This window comes from Manihot esculenta, chromosome 4, assembly GCF_001659605.2.
Source record: "Manihot esculenta cultivar AM560-2 chromosome 4, M.esculenta_v8, whole genome shotgun sequence".
Lineage (NCBI taxonomy): Eukaryota > Viridiplantae > Streptophyta > Magnoliopsida > Malpighiales > Euphorbiaceae > Manihot > Manihot esculenta.
In genome coordinates this window covers 33,884,291-33,900,025 of record NC_035164.2, presented here as the reverse complement: position 1 = coordinate 33,900,025, position 15,735 = coordinate 33,884,291, and the positions used below count along the sequence as shown (strand labels likewise).

At 33.0% G+C, this 15,735-nt stretch overlaps 1 protein-coding gene across 1 annotated transcript; it reads right to left on the bottom strand.

Annotated features, from left to right (window-relative positions):
* Positions 1–2,670: 2,670 nt before the first annotated feature.
* LOC110613394 (protein ROOT HAIR DEFECTIVE 3) lies at positions 2,671–13,168 on the bottom strand. The gene is made up of 23 exons (XM_021754486.2): positions 13,000–13,168; positions 12,046–12,195; positions 11,601–11,667; positions 11,397–11,499; positions 10,853–10,923; positions 10,681–10,744; positions 10,511–10,576; positions 10,347–10,394; positions 10,206–10,268; positions 10,048–10,104; positions 9,601–9,759; positions 9,446–9,514; positions 9,207–9,298; positions 8,511–8,589; positions 7,157–7,322; positions 6,165–6,289; positions 5,485–5,747; positions 5,292–5,388; positions 5,024–5,188; positions 4,288–4,392; positions 3,727–3,821; positions 3,520–3,616; positions 2,671–3,355 (listed from the first exon to the last, which is right to left on the bottom strand). Exons 1-23 carry the CDS (start codon positions 13,001–13,003, stop codon positions 3,119–3,121), a joined length of 2,442 nt encoding a protein of 813 aa, XP_021610178.1. The 5' UTR covers positions 13,004–13,168; the 3' UTR covers positions 2,671–3,118.
* Between the last annotated feature and the right edge of the window lie 2,567 nt (positions 13,169–15,735).

Here is a 15,735-nt window from a genome sequence, read left to right as displayed (position 1 = left end):
TGAAAAATCAAAACTATAATTAATTTAAAACTAAATTACAACCGTTAAAAATTTAAAATCATTTCGAACTATTTTAAATTAAACAGATTTCAACTCAATTCAAAAAAATAAATAAAGCGTAAATTCTGAATCAGAACCGAATACCAAACAATTTTAGAGAAAAGTATAATTCCATAATCATGCAAAATCTTTGTAATACTTTATAAGGCAAATAGTATGCAGAATGCTAAATTGATGATTTATCAAATCTAAAATTGAAAACCTTTATTTTATCAAAACATATGTTTAGATTCCTTAGGATTTGGTAAGTTTAAGTGTAATAATGAGCTTCCAATTTAGTTTACCTAATTAATGTTTAATCAACTAAGAATGACAATGAAATGGGTAACTTTAACTTAAAAAGAAGCAATCTTTTGCTCATAAGATCACCAAAAGTGAGTTGTCCACTTCACCACACCTTTCGTTTTGTGTGATTGGTTTCCAGGAAAATATGGTAAACATAGCTTTTGAGAGAAAAAACCTAACGTGGGTTTTAATGCTTCTCTGAGAATACAACTGTTTCTAACAAGAAAAATTGATTGCAAAATCCAAGATTTTTCTTTTTTAAAGAGATTTCATGGTCAAAAAAAGGTCTGGTCTTGCTTGGCATATATGTTTAATGAGGATTCTCCCTTTACCACTAATTCTTGTCAGACAACCTGGAGTAACACTGCTTTATCTGGCACTCTCCAAGCCCTTCTTCTTAATTCCACATATATGTTTCATAAAATGGCGCACTCATATTACAGTCAAATTCTTGAGTTTGAATCACATGCATCATTATAAAAACAATTGAAATTCATACAAAGTCATTACGATAAAGTACTAATTAGATTTTAAAAATTTTAATTAATATCATTTGATTAAAAATAAATAAATAAAAAAAATAATTCTATTAAATTTTTTTAAAAATTAAAAAATAAATTTCTAATAATTTTTTAAAAATTAAAAAATAAAATTCTAATAATTAAGAAAAGTTATTTATAATAAAAAAAATTATAATATGTAAAATTATAAAATTATTTAAAAAAATAATTAAAATATAAAATTAATTTTTGAACGATAGAATTTTCATATCAAACTTTGTAATAGACCTGCGGCTCTCGTCATATTTTTTCCATCAGACGTTAACAGTAAAAAATTAATTAAATTCGATTCAAATCTGCTATAAAATTCAATATTAATAGCTCCGTATCATATTATATAAGTGAGTTAAGTTCATAAAATGCCAAAAAAAAAAAAATCATATAACCAATTTTAACTAATTTGAAATTAAAGTTTTATTGGATATTCGATAAATTTAGCTGTTTTTTAGTAGCCGGTTGTGTTAGTAATTAGCTAAAAATTAAAAAAAAATTAATTTTTATAATTTAATTATTTAAATTTTAAATATGATATTATTACCGAATAGATATAAAAGTTAATGCATTATTGTTACACCCACATTGCATTTTTAATTGCTAACTATCAAAAGCACTTGTATGATAAAATTATTAGCTTAAAATGAATTTTGTTATTGAACTCAATGAAATATCATTCCATTTCCATGGTATTATAAGGATCTAAGTTAAAATTTATGAAGATTTTGACAGTGAAACTATGTGGCAAAAATGGAAATTAGCTATGGAATGTTGAAAATTTAAAGACGCTCAACTGTATGTCATTTTCATTTATTAAATATTTAAAGCCAATTTTGCCCTAAAAAAAAGAATAAAGAAGGGAAAAAATGAATTGCAGAGAATGCAATAAATTCCCATACAGTAAATGCAAACAAATTAAGATGTATATTAATAGCCCATAGGCCATGTATCCATAAATTATTCTGACACATAAGGACATTAACACAGCTCCAACAATGGACAGCAAGGGTTAGGTTTAACTTCAAAAATGAATTCAGTTCATATCATTTAAGTTCTTTTTATTATTTTATTTGAATAAATTATGGGTAAGTTTTTTTAATTATGTATTGTTTTAAATTATTCATTAAATTAATACAATTCATATTGATTTATGGATTTTAAGTTCAAATATTTTTAGTTTTAGTAATTTACAGAGGTTTGGCCCAATTTCTTGTTAAGCATATTGATGGAGCTAGGGTCCAGTTTGTATGGACCGCAGTATTTCTGTGAAAATTTATAATGAAATTGATTTTCAGAGAGAAGGAAAAAAAAAAAAAAAAAAAAAAAAAGCAGCATGCAAACTTAGTTTTTACCAATCATCCCTCAATTTTGGAGTATTTCTTTTTTCATGTCTATTTTTATTTTGATATCAAAAATTTCCTTTGCATGTTACAATAACAGCAATATTCTTACGGACTTGTGTAAGAATATAAAAAAACAAATAAAGAATTTAAAACTACCATATGATCTAAAATAATCACTTTTTTCAATTTTCAATTTTATTTTTTACTATGACATAGCTACAATTGTGCACGAGTAACCCGATTTTGGCACGAGAGATTTTAATATAACTTTATAACAGTTCAAAAAAGATGCGAGAAAAAATATAAATGAAAAAAAAAATCCCAACAGCACCTCCCTCAAAATGCAATCTATAAAAGAAAACAAACCCATCAATACTAGAATTGTTTACGGGACGAACTACCAAAAAAAACAAAAAACAAAAACAAAAGAAGCAAACCCATACAATTTTTCTTGTTCCTGAATCAAGCATCCTCCTCTCACCAAAAAGGAAACAAGGATACTGCAAACTAACACAAATACAATTAAGAAAAAGAAAACACGAGTAAGATTCTTAAAAGACAAAGATTGAACAGCATAATCAACCATCATCAACGCTTAGACAAAGGACCTATAACAGCTTGTTCAATAGAAAAGCAAAACATCTAGACTAATGCATAAACACTATTGAATATTTTAATGGGGCCTTCTCACATTCAATCTGGCCCCTTGTATATGGCACATACACTAAAATGAATGCCTCCAATATCTGTATCTCTTCCATGCTTACAAGAGTTGACAACCGTGGACCATACACATACAACCGCCCACCAAACTGCAAGCCGAAGGCTGGTATCATTGAACAGTAATAGAAATGCTTCCAAACAGAGCTATTTCATTTAGTCATCTTTTGAGGAGCTCGAGTATGCCATTCCATTTTCAGTGTGAGTTAACCCAGATGAAGCAGTTGACATATCACTGCTGGTGCCATTTTCATTCCGGTAAGTCTTTGTTGCTAATGCTGGGTTTCTCTGAGGATTATTAGTAGCAGGAACCTGCCCCTCCTCAGCTAGTCTTTTGATTAGGTTCATAATCGTAGGAAGGAACTTAGTAGACAAAGAAATGAGCCCAGGAAGCTGTAAATAAAAGATTCACAAAATCAAGCTTGCAAATACTTAACTACTATTAGTGCATTAAATTCATTAACAATTTTGAGCAAGTATGAAGTAAATGCCAGTGAAAATGACTGTATATGATCTAATTTAGAACCAATCAAGTCCATAGTATAAAGATGACTCACAGCTCCATGTTGGAATTCACCAGAAATGTCTAGTTGCACCCATAAGGCTTTCATCAGCAGAAATGCTACGAAGATGAAACCCAGATACAAAGGATTTCTGCCATGAAAAATTAGAAAATAAATAAATAAATAAATAGAAGGTAGTGCACAAGGGATCTCATCTTTACACAATAAAATAGATTTCATAACTATATCATAAAGATTTACCTCAGAAGTGTCATAAATTCATTAAATCCCAGCACAATCAGGGCAACAATCGCCCATGGGGGTGGTAACCAGTTGTTGTTACGTCTGCTGGCTTCCTAAAAATTGAAAGAGAGAAATGATGAAGATATGGAAAATTCTGCTAAGATGATATAACAGATATAGCACACAAAACACTCATTGCTGTATCAGGCATGAAAATTATGGCCCATATGTGTGAAGCACTCGACTCTTAAGATATCCAAAGCCAAAGAATTTTTTTGCACCTAACTTCCACAGGCTAAGGCACACTGCCGCCTTATATTGTCCAACATTTTATAACAGGTATCCAATCATCGATAGATGTTCAACTTCAACATTTTTATGTTTGGTCAAAACAATATTTCTGACCAAACAGAGACCTGTAAACTTATCCTTTATTTTTAGCAAGGAGAGTCCCAGCCAACGCTAGTAATCTGTATAAGAAGTGTCTATAATATTCTTCAATTCCATGTCAAATATCCAACTTCAAAGAGAAACAAGGGGAAAAATATCTAAAATGAGTTATAGCTGAAAGAATCATGCCTGAGCAGAAATGGCTTGAGTGACACTGTACTCTGTCTCTGTCTTGAATTGCCTCCACAAAGATTTACACTGGACAGGTGTGATCAATGTCCTTGATGATGGAATCTGTAGTAGAAGACAGTTACAAGTCCTAATTAGTGACCCAATGCAAAGCATAAGGCTCTTTAAACAACAATGTACTCAAAAAATTAGGAGAAATCTTAAACAAACATGAAGGCCCCTATGCTAGTATGTAAGCCCAGAAATATAAATCAAGCAAGGCCCAGATACATTTATAAGAGTGAGACTTGTCAAATAAATCTGGACATCTGACATAAACTACCAATCAGCATGCACATATTGACATGATAGGCATACTTGGAGATGTGGACCCATTCTTTGCATCCTTAAAAGGATTCATTTTAACAAGCTACACACCATTTTCAAGAAGTATACAAATCAATTAAGTCTGGCAATCGAACTAGGAAAGTAGAATTAAGTAAAAACCACAGCACAGCACCCAACACTTAATTTTATATTGCAAAGCCAGACTTCATGATCTTTAATGATCCTGGTAAATCTAGTTCATTAAAATATGACCAGGAAAATAAGCAGTTTTACAGCATTCAAATCTATCTGTGCAACGCAAGATGTCTGGTCTTCTTGTTAAGTCATTTTCTTTTCCTATTCAAATATACATGCTTTTACATACTAGATTGTGCAAGGCAGAAATTTCAGCAATAAGAAAAAGTCAAACCTCATCCCAGGTGCTTGATGCCAGTGAATCATATGTTGTTATGCTTCTATCAGTAACAGCAGCATTGCTCTTGGTATCCATCAAAGCAGATGATAGGGTACTTTCAATCTGATCAACTTCATCATCTAAACGGATTGCAGCCATTACAGATAACAACTTCAAGGACTGGTAAAAGGTTAATCAAGCAAATTAAGCAAGGCACAAATGCAATAACAGAAAGTCCAACAAATTAAAGTTCAATATTCATAAATCTAAAATGGCATCATACTGCAGAGCGAGCAGTTTTAGTAATTGCTCGAATGTCTTCTTTTCCAGTCCAAACTCGTGGCATTGAATCAGAATCATGGCTAAACAACATAGAAAACCTGTACCCAAATTTCAGAGTCAATCTCCAAAGATGCACACTGAAATCAAGCAACTCAAATAAAAAAAGATCCTACTTCCTGGGAGTTGCTACTTACTTGTCTTTCATGCGGATCAGGACTCGTCCAGCTTCTTCCTTTGCTTTTGCTTCAACTACACCTCTTGCATAATTCTCCAAACTTCTAAGCATTTTATCCTTTGTTTGTCCATCCATGTCAAAGCCAGCAAGTGCACTAGAGAGGCCAGCAACAGCTGATTCTGTTTCACGACGCAGAAGCTTCCTTATTGCCGGCCAAGTCTCAGTATTAGCTCCCTCTAAAAGAGCTTCCACAGGTCCTGATAATCCTGTGTGCAGTTTTTCCTGTAAAATGTCCCATAAGATTTTTCATGTGAACGTTTTAGTTTCTGAAGACAGTAAACTTCCCACAAGGCATTGCTAAAAAGCTTTTACAACATGTGAAGTACATAAATGTGATTCTTTTGCAGAAGTTAAATAATTTGCTGCAAAAATGAAGTGAAGAAATATTGATCACAAAACTGCACACACACATATTTTCTGCACCAACCTTCACTTTCACACTTGACCCAATGAACTCCTTTAACAATGTCCCAACCCATCATAAAGTGATTCATCTTAGGTACAATATGTTTGCAGATATCCAAATTAATTTCCATTTTTTCCCTGACAGGCCTACACTATATAACTCGTCTTGTATTCAGGACAATCACTGAAGGAAGTAAGATCTTCAAAGAGGAGAAAACCTGTAGATAATCATACCTCAAATGCTGATGTGAGTTCAGAAAGTTTAACAGCACGAACAGAGGCAACATGTGCATCTATATCACGTTGCAGCTTATCCCTGACTTTAGATGAATCCCAGTTTGCTTGTTCAATGACAGCATCTGTAATTATATCGTGCAATGTCAAAAAAATTCTTTGATTAAACTTTTCTGCTAAACCAACATTTCCAATTCTGAAGTTATATAATATTCGAAGAAACAAAAGAGCATCATAATTAAGGTACAATGACCCATAATTATTATTTCACCTAAGACTTAATAATTTAGTTATCCATTCATTATTTTAAAGCTTTTTGTACTTATGTCTACATCACTCCAGCAAATAATTGATACGATGAAGGGTAAATCAGAATTTGGAATTAATGAGTTGGGCTGGCATTTTCAAGCTCAAACAAGTGCTTGTATTTGGAATCCTTTTTGAGCTAGCTACACCATAAAAAAATTATACTTTTGCTGTTAAACAAATATGAAAAGACATTGTTACTTCTAGTTAAATTACTTTTTAGTAAATTTCATAGAACAATTATCCTTTTTCAAGTTTTTTTCTTGAAAGAGTATTTTTGAAGATTTTTTAAGAACAAAAGCATTTTAAAGAACAAAATATTCAAACTTTTAGTAATTAAAATTTCACCAGAGACAGTTAAGAATTTTTTATTATTTAAAGTTTTTATTGAAAAAAAAAATTCCTATGAAACTTTTATGGGAAATAATTTCTTTGTAGAGTTCTTCTCCTTGGGAAAATCTCCTTTCTTTGAGAATATTTTCTCAAAAAATTCTTGGGAAAAACCTATCCTTTTTTGTCAGATAATAGAGAGTATTTGTCAAATTTCATGATGTTTTAAGAGTTTGACAAAGTGAATGTTAGGAAATAAATAATTCAATTTAAAAAACACATGAATCTAGCCATTAATTTTGTCAAATATCAAGGACAAAATAATAATTTACCTCATAATGAAACTTAAACTATACCTGCACATCCTTCATCAAATAGAGCCATGTAAGACTGGCTGCAAGTACGAGCAGCTGAAGAAAACCCTTCCCCTGCATTCAAGGCCTTATCAAATGCTTCCTTGAATTTGTCAAGAGCTCCAGACCTTAAATGTCCCAACATAGATTGATATGCTGGTTGGACAAGCTGCCAAATTAGAAGACCACCAGTAAAGCCAATTAATAGAAAAGTAAATGCAGGTATATTGAAGATGACTATCATGAAGTTAGATGCCTTGTAAAATATCTAGCTATACAATTAAAGGGGGAACTGTAAGTTCCACACAAACTGTGGAGAGGGATACGGCATCCATAGATAAGAAATCCACAGGTGCTGCTTTAATGTTATGTTTAGGATAGAGTCTACACTTATTTGGTTAAGCTTCAAGATTGGACACCATAAACAGGGAGAACGGTGGCACAGACAGGGCTGCTTGCATAACACTATTCAGACTTTTCCCTTTCGTTTCTTCTAATTCCCAGATACAGCTCGATCTAACACAAGTAATTGTTGATTCCAGAGTAGTTTGGATTCTAATTAGAATACATTTTTTCTAATTTGTAATTGAGAAGTCCATTGCATCTTGGGCTACACAGCAGATAATAGGCTACTGCACCTCAAGAACCCCCCATCCAGAAAAAATTGCTGGTGACTATTAGCACTTTGAACTAAATGGTGGAAGTGAATAAATAGACTAGAGTCAAGAGCTCATGAAGTATGAAGACTGGGCTTAGTTGGGTTGGACCACCCATTACTAGTAAAAAGTTGTAACTAACCAATTAGTTAATTACTCCTTGACCCATGTAAACCTTTCAATACTTTATGACTCCTTTAGATGAGAGACCCTTACTCCCAATCAAGTGGCAAGCGGACATCAGGTTGACACTTGCAATTTGAACTAGAACTGAATCTAAAACTAGGTCTTGACCCGTTTGATTGAAGACGGAGGTGTATGAATGGGCTAGAGGCAAGAGTAATGAAGTGAGAAGACTAGGCTTGGACCAACTATTGTCAAAGTTCAGGACTAACCAAACAGTTAGTTGGCCCATGACCATTCTAAAGTCTAAACGCCTTAGACTTGATGCCTCTTGATGTGAGATTTTTAACAGCGACAAACTCCTGACCATTACTAATTCATGATGTTATTATAATTTGTATATCAGAAAAATCAATGACAAATATTCTCCTACTTTCAGTTGCGCATGGATACAAATACTGGTTATAATTCATATTCAACATTCTCTGTTTCATCGAAATGCTACAGTCTTCTCCATGGATCAAATAGCTTAAATTACAATCAATGAGCTATAAGAGACAAATAAAGAGATAGATTACTTGTAGCAATTTTTCTTCAAGTTGCTTTCGCTTTGCAGATCTGACTCCTTCATCAAAATAAATAGCTTCTTCGTCGTACCTGGAATTAAAAGAAGAAAAAAATGATAATGCTAACAAACACATGAGCATAGAATTTTATAAGATAGTCCTAAAACATGAAACAAGTACTAGAAAAGCAGATCATCAGATGATATTATTCCAAGTAGAAAACTGCAAGAAAATTGCATCGAAAAGTAATCAGAGATGCTTAGTTGAATAAACCACTTATCTGGTATGGTCATATAATGAATATCTTAACCAAGTCAAAATGACATAAATATCAAAGTAGGAGAGAGAAATGACCAATGAAAACAATGATTCTAACATATGAAACCTCCAAAATTATCATAGAGAAGTTAACAAGATCAGTACCCAACCTATCAGCCACTAGATACTCTAAAGTCAGCATGCTAAGAATGTTCCAGCAAGTAGTTATTTTTGTCACCACTTCTACAAGTTTTTATGAAAGGAAATACCATCTAGTACTTTCCTAATATTACCACACTGGATGAGAAGAGTAGCATGCTTATAAAAACAGTGAAGAATAGCAAATCTGCACAGCTCAAGACAGCACCATGAAGTTGTCTATCCCAAATCGAATTGAATTAGTAGCCCACATGCAGTCAAATTATAAATTGGCTTGAAAGGAACACTTACTCCGATAGACAAGCATTAAGAGTTGAAGTAAGCTTCTTTCCAAAGCCAGAGACAGCACTGGATTGTACAGACTCTTCTATTTGATGCCACCCCTGGGGATGATTATAAACATATTTGGTTGATGAATTTCAATAGTTTTCTTTTATCAATTCAACTTTTAGAAAGTTAGCAAGATTAAGTTATTAAATAAATAAGATAAAAATTACTAAGAAACAAACAAGGACATGAAAAGAATGTACCTCATTTGCACTGAAATTAGCATACTTTTCCTTTGCAATTTCTTCACAGCGTACAGTAGCAACCATGACCTGCAAGTGGATGATCACAGATGTCATTAAAAAAATTTTGCACATTAATTATAAGCCCCTGCCCAAGAAAACATTCATGAAGGTACCTTGTGGGCAGGAAGGTCAAGGTCCTTATTCTCCTTGATGACTTTCCATATTTGTTGAGCACTAAAAGAAAACCCAGAAGCAGGAACTACACCCCTTCGATCTCCAGCAAGCCCACCAGGCGCAATAGAATGGAAGAATCGTTGCCTCAAGTTAGCCACCTGCATTAATAGAAAGCAGTCAAACACATTAAGTAGCAAATTTAAGCTTCAACTAACCGAGCAATCTAGCTCTATGTTCTATAGTACAAACTAGTTCCGGAAAATGATGAAATGGCCTGCAGTAATTCAATATTGAGTACATTTGAGAATCACTGAAATAGAATAATTTGGTTTCATTATAAATTTAACTTGGATGCTTATTTCCTCTTTAACACTTAGGAAAGACGAAAACAATCTCAATATTCAGAAACCTAATTTCCAAGTTAATTAGGTAAGCATCTGTCTTACTTGTTCTTTGAATTGCTCTTCTTTTTCTTCATAACTAGAAAGGGCAACAACTTCCACCTGTCCATACATGACAAGTAACCAAAGGTCAACTTAAATGCTTCCATTCCAAACGAGAACATAGATAAGCTTGTCACAGAGAAAAGCATGATATCTCTTACATGAAAAAATTCACTTAATGGAGTTTCCTTGTGTGCTTCTGGCTTCGGAACAGCATCCCATATCTGAAGTTAAAAGAAAGGTAAGAAAACAACATTACTTCAAATTTGAACGAATGAGAAGGGATGCACCACATTGTTTACCTTCTGAATATCTTCTCTTAGAACAGGTTCTAAATTCTCCAGTGGTGTCTGTAAATAATAAAAGATCAAGACAATGAAAAGTTTGCCAAGGTTGCTTTACACCAGAAGGCAAGATATAATTGAAACATAATAACAAATGGAATAAGAAAGAAGCGGGAACACACCCTTGTTTTATCACGTATGACAAACAACAAAGTTGTTTTGCGTGGACTAAATAATCGCATCATGACCTTGCAAAAAAAAGAAACAAAACAAAAATCATAAGACAGAACAATAGGAGCTTATGCAATCCAGACTGACTGCTTATGAAAACAACTTTACTGTGAGCAGATACCTGGAATACAGTCTTCAAAAGAGGTTTATTTGCAGCTTGCTCACGGCCAATATCATGACACCACCTAAGCAACATTTGTCAGCAGGACAATGCATACAAATTATGTGAAATCATTTTCATCAAACACTGATAAATTTGAAGAATTCAGGTACATGTGAAACAAACATCTTACATGTTAATCAATACTATATCTGAAACGGCTAGGGCAAACAAGGCACTCTGCTTCTCAAACGCTGTATCATCCTAGAATAAGAGGGAGAGAAAAGGTAAGTGTGACCAAACATCAAGAAAGTGGACATTCTCATGCTGAAAATGCATGGCTATGGGCTTTATGGCATGTTTATACATATAAGTCATCAAGGCTCCATCCAACCTGTTGCACAGAGCCTTACCAGAGCATTCCACAAGTGCTTAAATCAGATATTAGTCAATATGCAACAACTCAATTATTTAAACCCTGCACATCAAGGTCTAAATCTGTAAAATTTCAACCAGTCAGTCAGTTGTGAATTATGCTTCGGAATTTGGTACATTCACATCCTGACCAAAACTCCTGAAAGAATCATTATGCTATGTGCCTAAGCTTTAGAGACCTTCAGGCCATTATATACACCATTCAGTCCTAAAAAATCTAAGAAAACAATTACCCCCCCAAAAAAAAAACTTATAAAAGCTATGGTTTTACACCAATTGAATATTTGGTTAAGCATTAATACCTCTCCTCGTTCTCTTCCATCGGTACCCTCTAAGTCCATTACAAGAGTACAAGGTTCAATGCCAGCACATCTAGCCATCCAAATACCCTTAGTGGTCTGAGACCTGAAACAGAATATGCAATCTGTCAAGCTTCCAAAATTTCACTTTTATTTAGAACAAGAATTTAGAATATCAACTAACATGGAAGCAGTAAAAGAACATACCTTCCTTTAAATGCATCCATCTCTCTAAAGTTGGTACCAAACAAATGGTTTAGCAGAGTGCTTTTCCCTGTTCAGTCCAGAGAAAATAATATTAACTCTTTAGACATTGTAATTTTTAAACAAACAAGAGTTGGAAGAAAAACATGATAAAGCTGAAGCTCAACTAAACTAGAAGAAAAAGAGTGGAAAGAAGAGCTCAAAAGGAAATGCATTATTCATATTTAAAGATGTCAGCAATGTCTTTTGCCACCTGTTAACAAGAATATATGTCCAGGTGACTGATTTCAAAGCAAAACCTTGTGTTTGTATGCTGCACATTTCATACTATTCTAACTTATAGCACAACAAGATTATGTAAAATATAGATCACAGCACAAAGCTCACCACTGGAAACACAGGAAACTAGAGATCAACAAATTAATGGAGAAAAAGGAAGAATGCATACCACTACTTTGAGGGCCCATGATGGAGACCACAGCATATGATAGTCCACATTCACCCAATCCGATCTCCTTGATGAAGTATTCCATTCCAGTAGCATTAAATGTGCCATCTCCATCAATCAGCTGAGTAGAACAACATTCTTCATTTTTTGCTGGAAAGTGGAAACCGGGAGCATATTAGCAAAAACATTAAAGCTTCTAATGTTTAATATTATTCATGTTAAGAGGCATTTTTACAATAGGCCTCAAATTAACAAACCAATCCACTCCCTTCAATTTAAACATGAAACTGAAAATCACAAAAAAGCACTCGTAGATGAAAACAATGATCTATAACATCCACCAAAAAATTCAGTTCGTGAGGTTCATTACCATTGGTTAGCAGCAACCATCAACTTGGTTGCTGAGATACATTGAATCGAGAAAAAGAAAGTGAAAATGGTAGCATAATCCTGAGCTAATTTCTGATTTCATGCCAGAGTACTAGAATTCATCAACTAATAAGAGGATTCTCCAAATCCAAACTCCTTTCCCTTTCTCCTAATTTTCCTATTTATAGAACTGATTAGCAATTCCATAATGATCAGATTTCCAGAACCCAAGAACAAATCTGTAAATCTATAAACTGCTTCTGAAAACCCAGATACCAAATCAAACTAGGTTAAACTGTCTTTTACAAAAATTAACACCATATTTATTCATAAATGTTTCAAGTTGTATGAATTATTCAACAGACCCAATAAATTTCAGCAACTTAACGAGAAAAAAAAAAAAAAAAGAAACCGCAAAAACATTTATACAAACTCATCCAAAACGCAAAGACAATAACTACATAAGTTAACGGAAATAAGGCATATAATCATGGCTAAAACAGCTTCAAAGCATCTATTGAAGTATAAATATTAGATAGATTTTTATATCCAGAATGGATCAGATAAATCAAATTGAGAGCTTACCCATTTGAATTGGATCGGAACTGGAGAGGATGGAAAGCTCAATTCGACCTAAGAGACGTTCGGCAGTGAAGATCAATTGATTAATAAAGCAAAGAGAAGCAGAGAGATCTCAAAGAGGGTTTTTTAACCCTTTTGTGGGTTTTCTTTCTTCTTTTTAATTTAAAGTTACGGGCTTCACTGTCCCATAAATATAATTTTTTTTTAAAAAAACATGAAACAATTTTTTTCCTTTTTGCCACACATGAAACAATATTTAAAAAATGGTTTTCGGGATTTCTGGAAAAAAAAATATATATTATCTATATGATAAGCCCTAAATATATTATTAATTTTGTTAAAGTTGTATAAAATATTTAAAAAAATCTTTGAAAAAAAAATTAACTTATTGAATACATAATTACTTTTTAAAAGATAAGAAAATAATGCATTTTAATTTGGTGAAAAATTGCATTGGCATTTTTGTCATTGTTAATGCTTGAAAAATGAAAACTCCAATTGAGTAATACAAATATCACGTGCAATGCTTCCCTTTTAAATAGAACATTCTTGTTTTGGTCTTATAAATGTCCACAGAATCACATGCTGTGAAAAAAAAAACAATTATTTATTATTATCAAATTTCCTAATATTTTTACATTTACACCCTTGCCCTCTGTGGTGACCAACCCAAGTCAGCAGCCACGGGTGCCATGGATGTTCATAATTACTGGGACCGACGTGGATTATTCTGGTTGTAGTCCCCGGTGATGACGTGGCAGGATATCACCACTCACACGACGGTTAATTAAATACAAAAGTTTTAGAAAAAAAAGGAAGGGCATTATGTAAGGGTCCCGCATTATTTCTTCAAGCCGACTTTAGTGTGGGATCCACTTGGCCGCCCCATTCCTCTATATGATTTTGGACGAAAGTGGACGGTGCGATCGTATGAACCTTTGCAGAGCGTGGATGCACGACCCAATCAGCTGGCGTCAGTAGTGTTACTTTCGGCACAGACTAGCTCGTTTCTGACTTTTTATTATTGGGGTATTTATGGAATTTCATCGACCTAGGATTAATGCTAATCTGGATTTTGAGTATTAAAATTAAGGAGTTTTGAAATTTAAATAGCGTTTTAGAGGCGGATGATTAAATTTAATTTTCTCCAAATGTTTTTTCCTCTGTTAATTACTTCACAGTATGTTTCTGTAATAGTCAGCACCGGCACGATCTCTGCTGTGCCGTGCTGGAATGGGAATATAATGTAATTATTTTTAGGTCATTGGATTAATTAAAATTAAAATAATAATTATTAGCAAAGTAATAGTCTCCCTCTGCATCCTTAAGGCGGTGCCACGTATAATTTAAAAAATAATAAAATTAATTATTAATCAAACTAGTTTAAGATTAAACAATATATCTTTGTATTTTTTTTCAAAAAAAAAAGTAAATATCTAACTCCAAAATTTGAAATTTCTGTGATACAATTTGTTACAAGTCATTTATCAAAAAAGGAATTATTTAAATAATTATATTAATAAATCTCCGATTCTATAGGACGATGATTGTTTTTCAAATTAGTTATATTTTTTTCACAATTAATTTAAATAAAAATTTATAGTATAATTTTAAGAATAAAATATAAAAATATAGTAAAGCACAAATAAAACACTATTTTTTTTAACACTAAAACAAATCATCTTTGTTTCGATTTAGTTTTATTATTGTTTTTTACTTTTCACAAACTCCACATATTTTTTTTATAATTTGTATTTTTATATGTTAACATATTTTATTATATAATATTAAAACTCAAAACTTGCAATGTGAGGTTAAAACTCAAGAAAAATGGAGGAGATTTGAAGAAAGAACACAAGATTTGGGGAGAGGGAGGTCGGAAGCTAGCTGTGGCCGAAAATGGGAGAAAGCTCGCCCATTTCGGCTAAGTGCCCCTTTTATAGGTGGCTGGCCAGGCCACGTTCGGGGGCCGAAAGTGCCTCCGCATGCATGCCATGTTCGGCGGCCGAACTTGAGTTTCAGCGGCCGAACCTGGACTTCCCTCACTCATGCTTTCGGGGGCCTAACGTGCCTCCAAAACGCATGCAAGTTCGGCGGCCGAACTTGACTTTCGGCGGCCGAACCTGGGTTTTCCTCCAAAGACTTTTCATGCAAAAACTCATTTAATCTTATACTTAAAACCATTAAAAACATGAAAACATTTCATAAAATATGCTTTTACCCTTTTAGAGGTTTCCGACATCCGAGATTCCACCGGACGGTAGGAAATTCCGATACCGGAGTCTAGTCGGGTATTACAGTTAAGATCTCGACATATATCTACATAATTTAATATAATTATTTAAATCTTTTTCACCAGTCTGATCAAATAATAAAAAATTTAATTTATTAAATATTAAAAATAGATGTTCGACTTATGAAATATCAAAAATAGACTATCGATACCCCGTATTATGTGAAATTCAAAATATAAAGATAAAATTTTTCAAAATTCATATTACAGCGGGATATTAAATACGTGTGCAATAAACAATGTCAATATGTTTGACAATCAAAGTATAGGCTAGCCGGGCAAATTAGCCAACTGCCCACTATTAAATGAGCTGATAAACAAACATGCTGAAAAACCTTCCATCATATTCAATAAAATGTATCAAAAGGCATATACTTATAACATAACTTGAATTTGAAACATTATCTAATTCGTTGAAACCATCGTCTTTTTAACTTTTTAAAAAA

What these genes read in the sequence shown, in the direction of transcription:
- LOC110613394 (XM_021754486.2), bottom strand. An exon ending in TTGAAGAAAAATTGCTACAA is followed by an intron (nt 7,323 to 8,510) that starts GTAATCTATCTC and finishes CTAATTTGGCAG; the next exon opens with CTTGTCCAACCAGCATATCA. An exon ending in CTCAAGCCATTTCTGCTCAG is followed by an intron (nt 3,822 to 4,287) that starts GCATGATTCTTT and finishes TTCAATTTTTAG; the next exon opens with GAAGCCAGCAGACGTAACAA.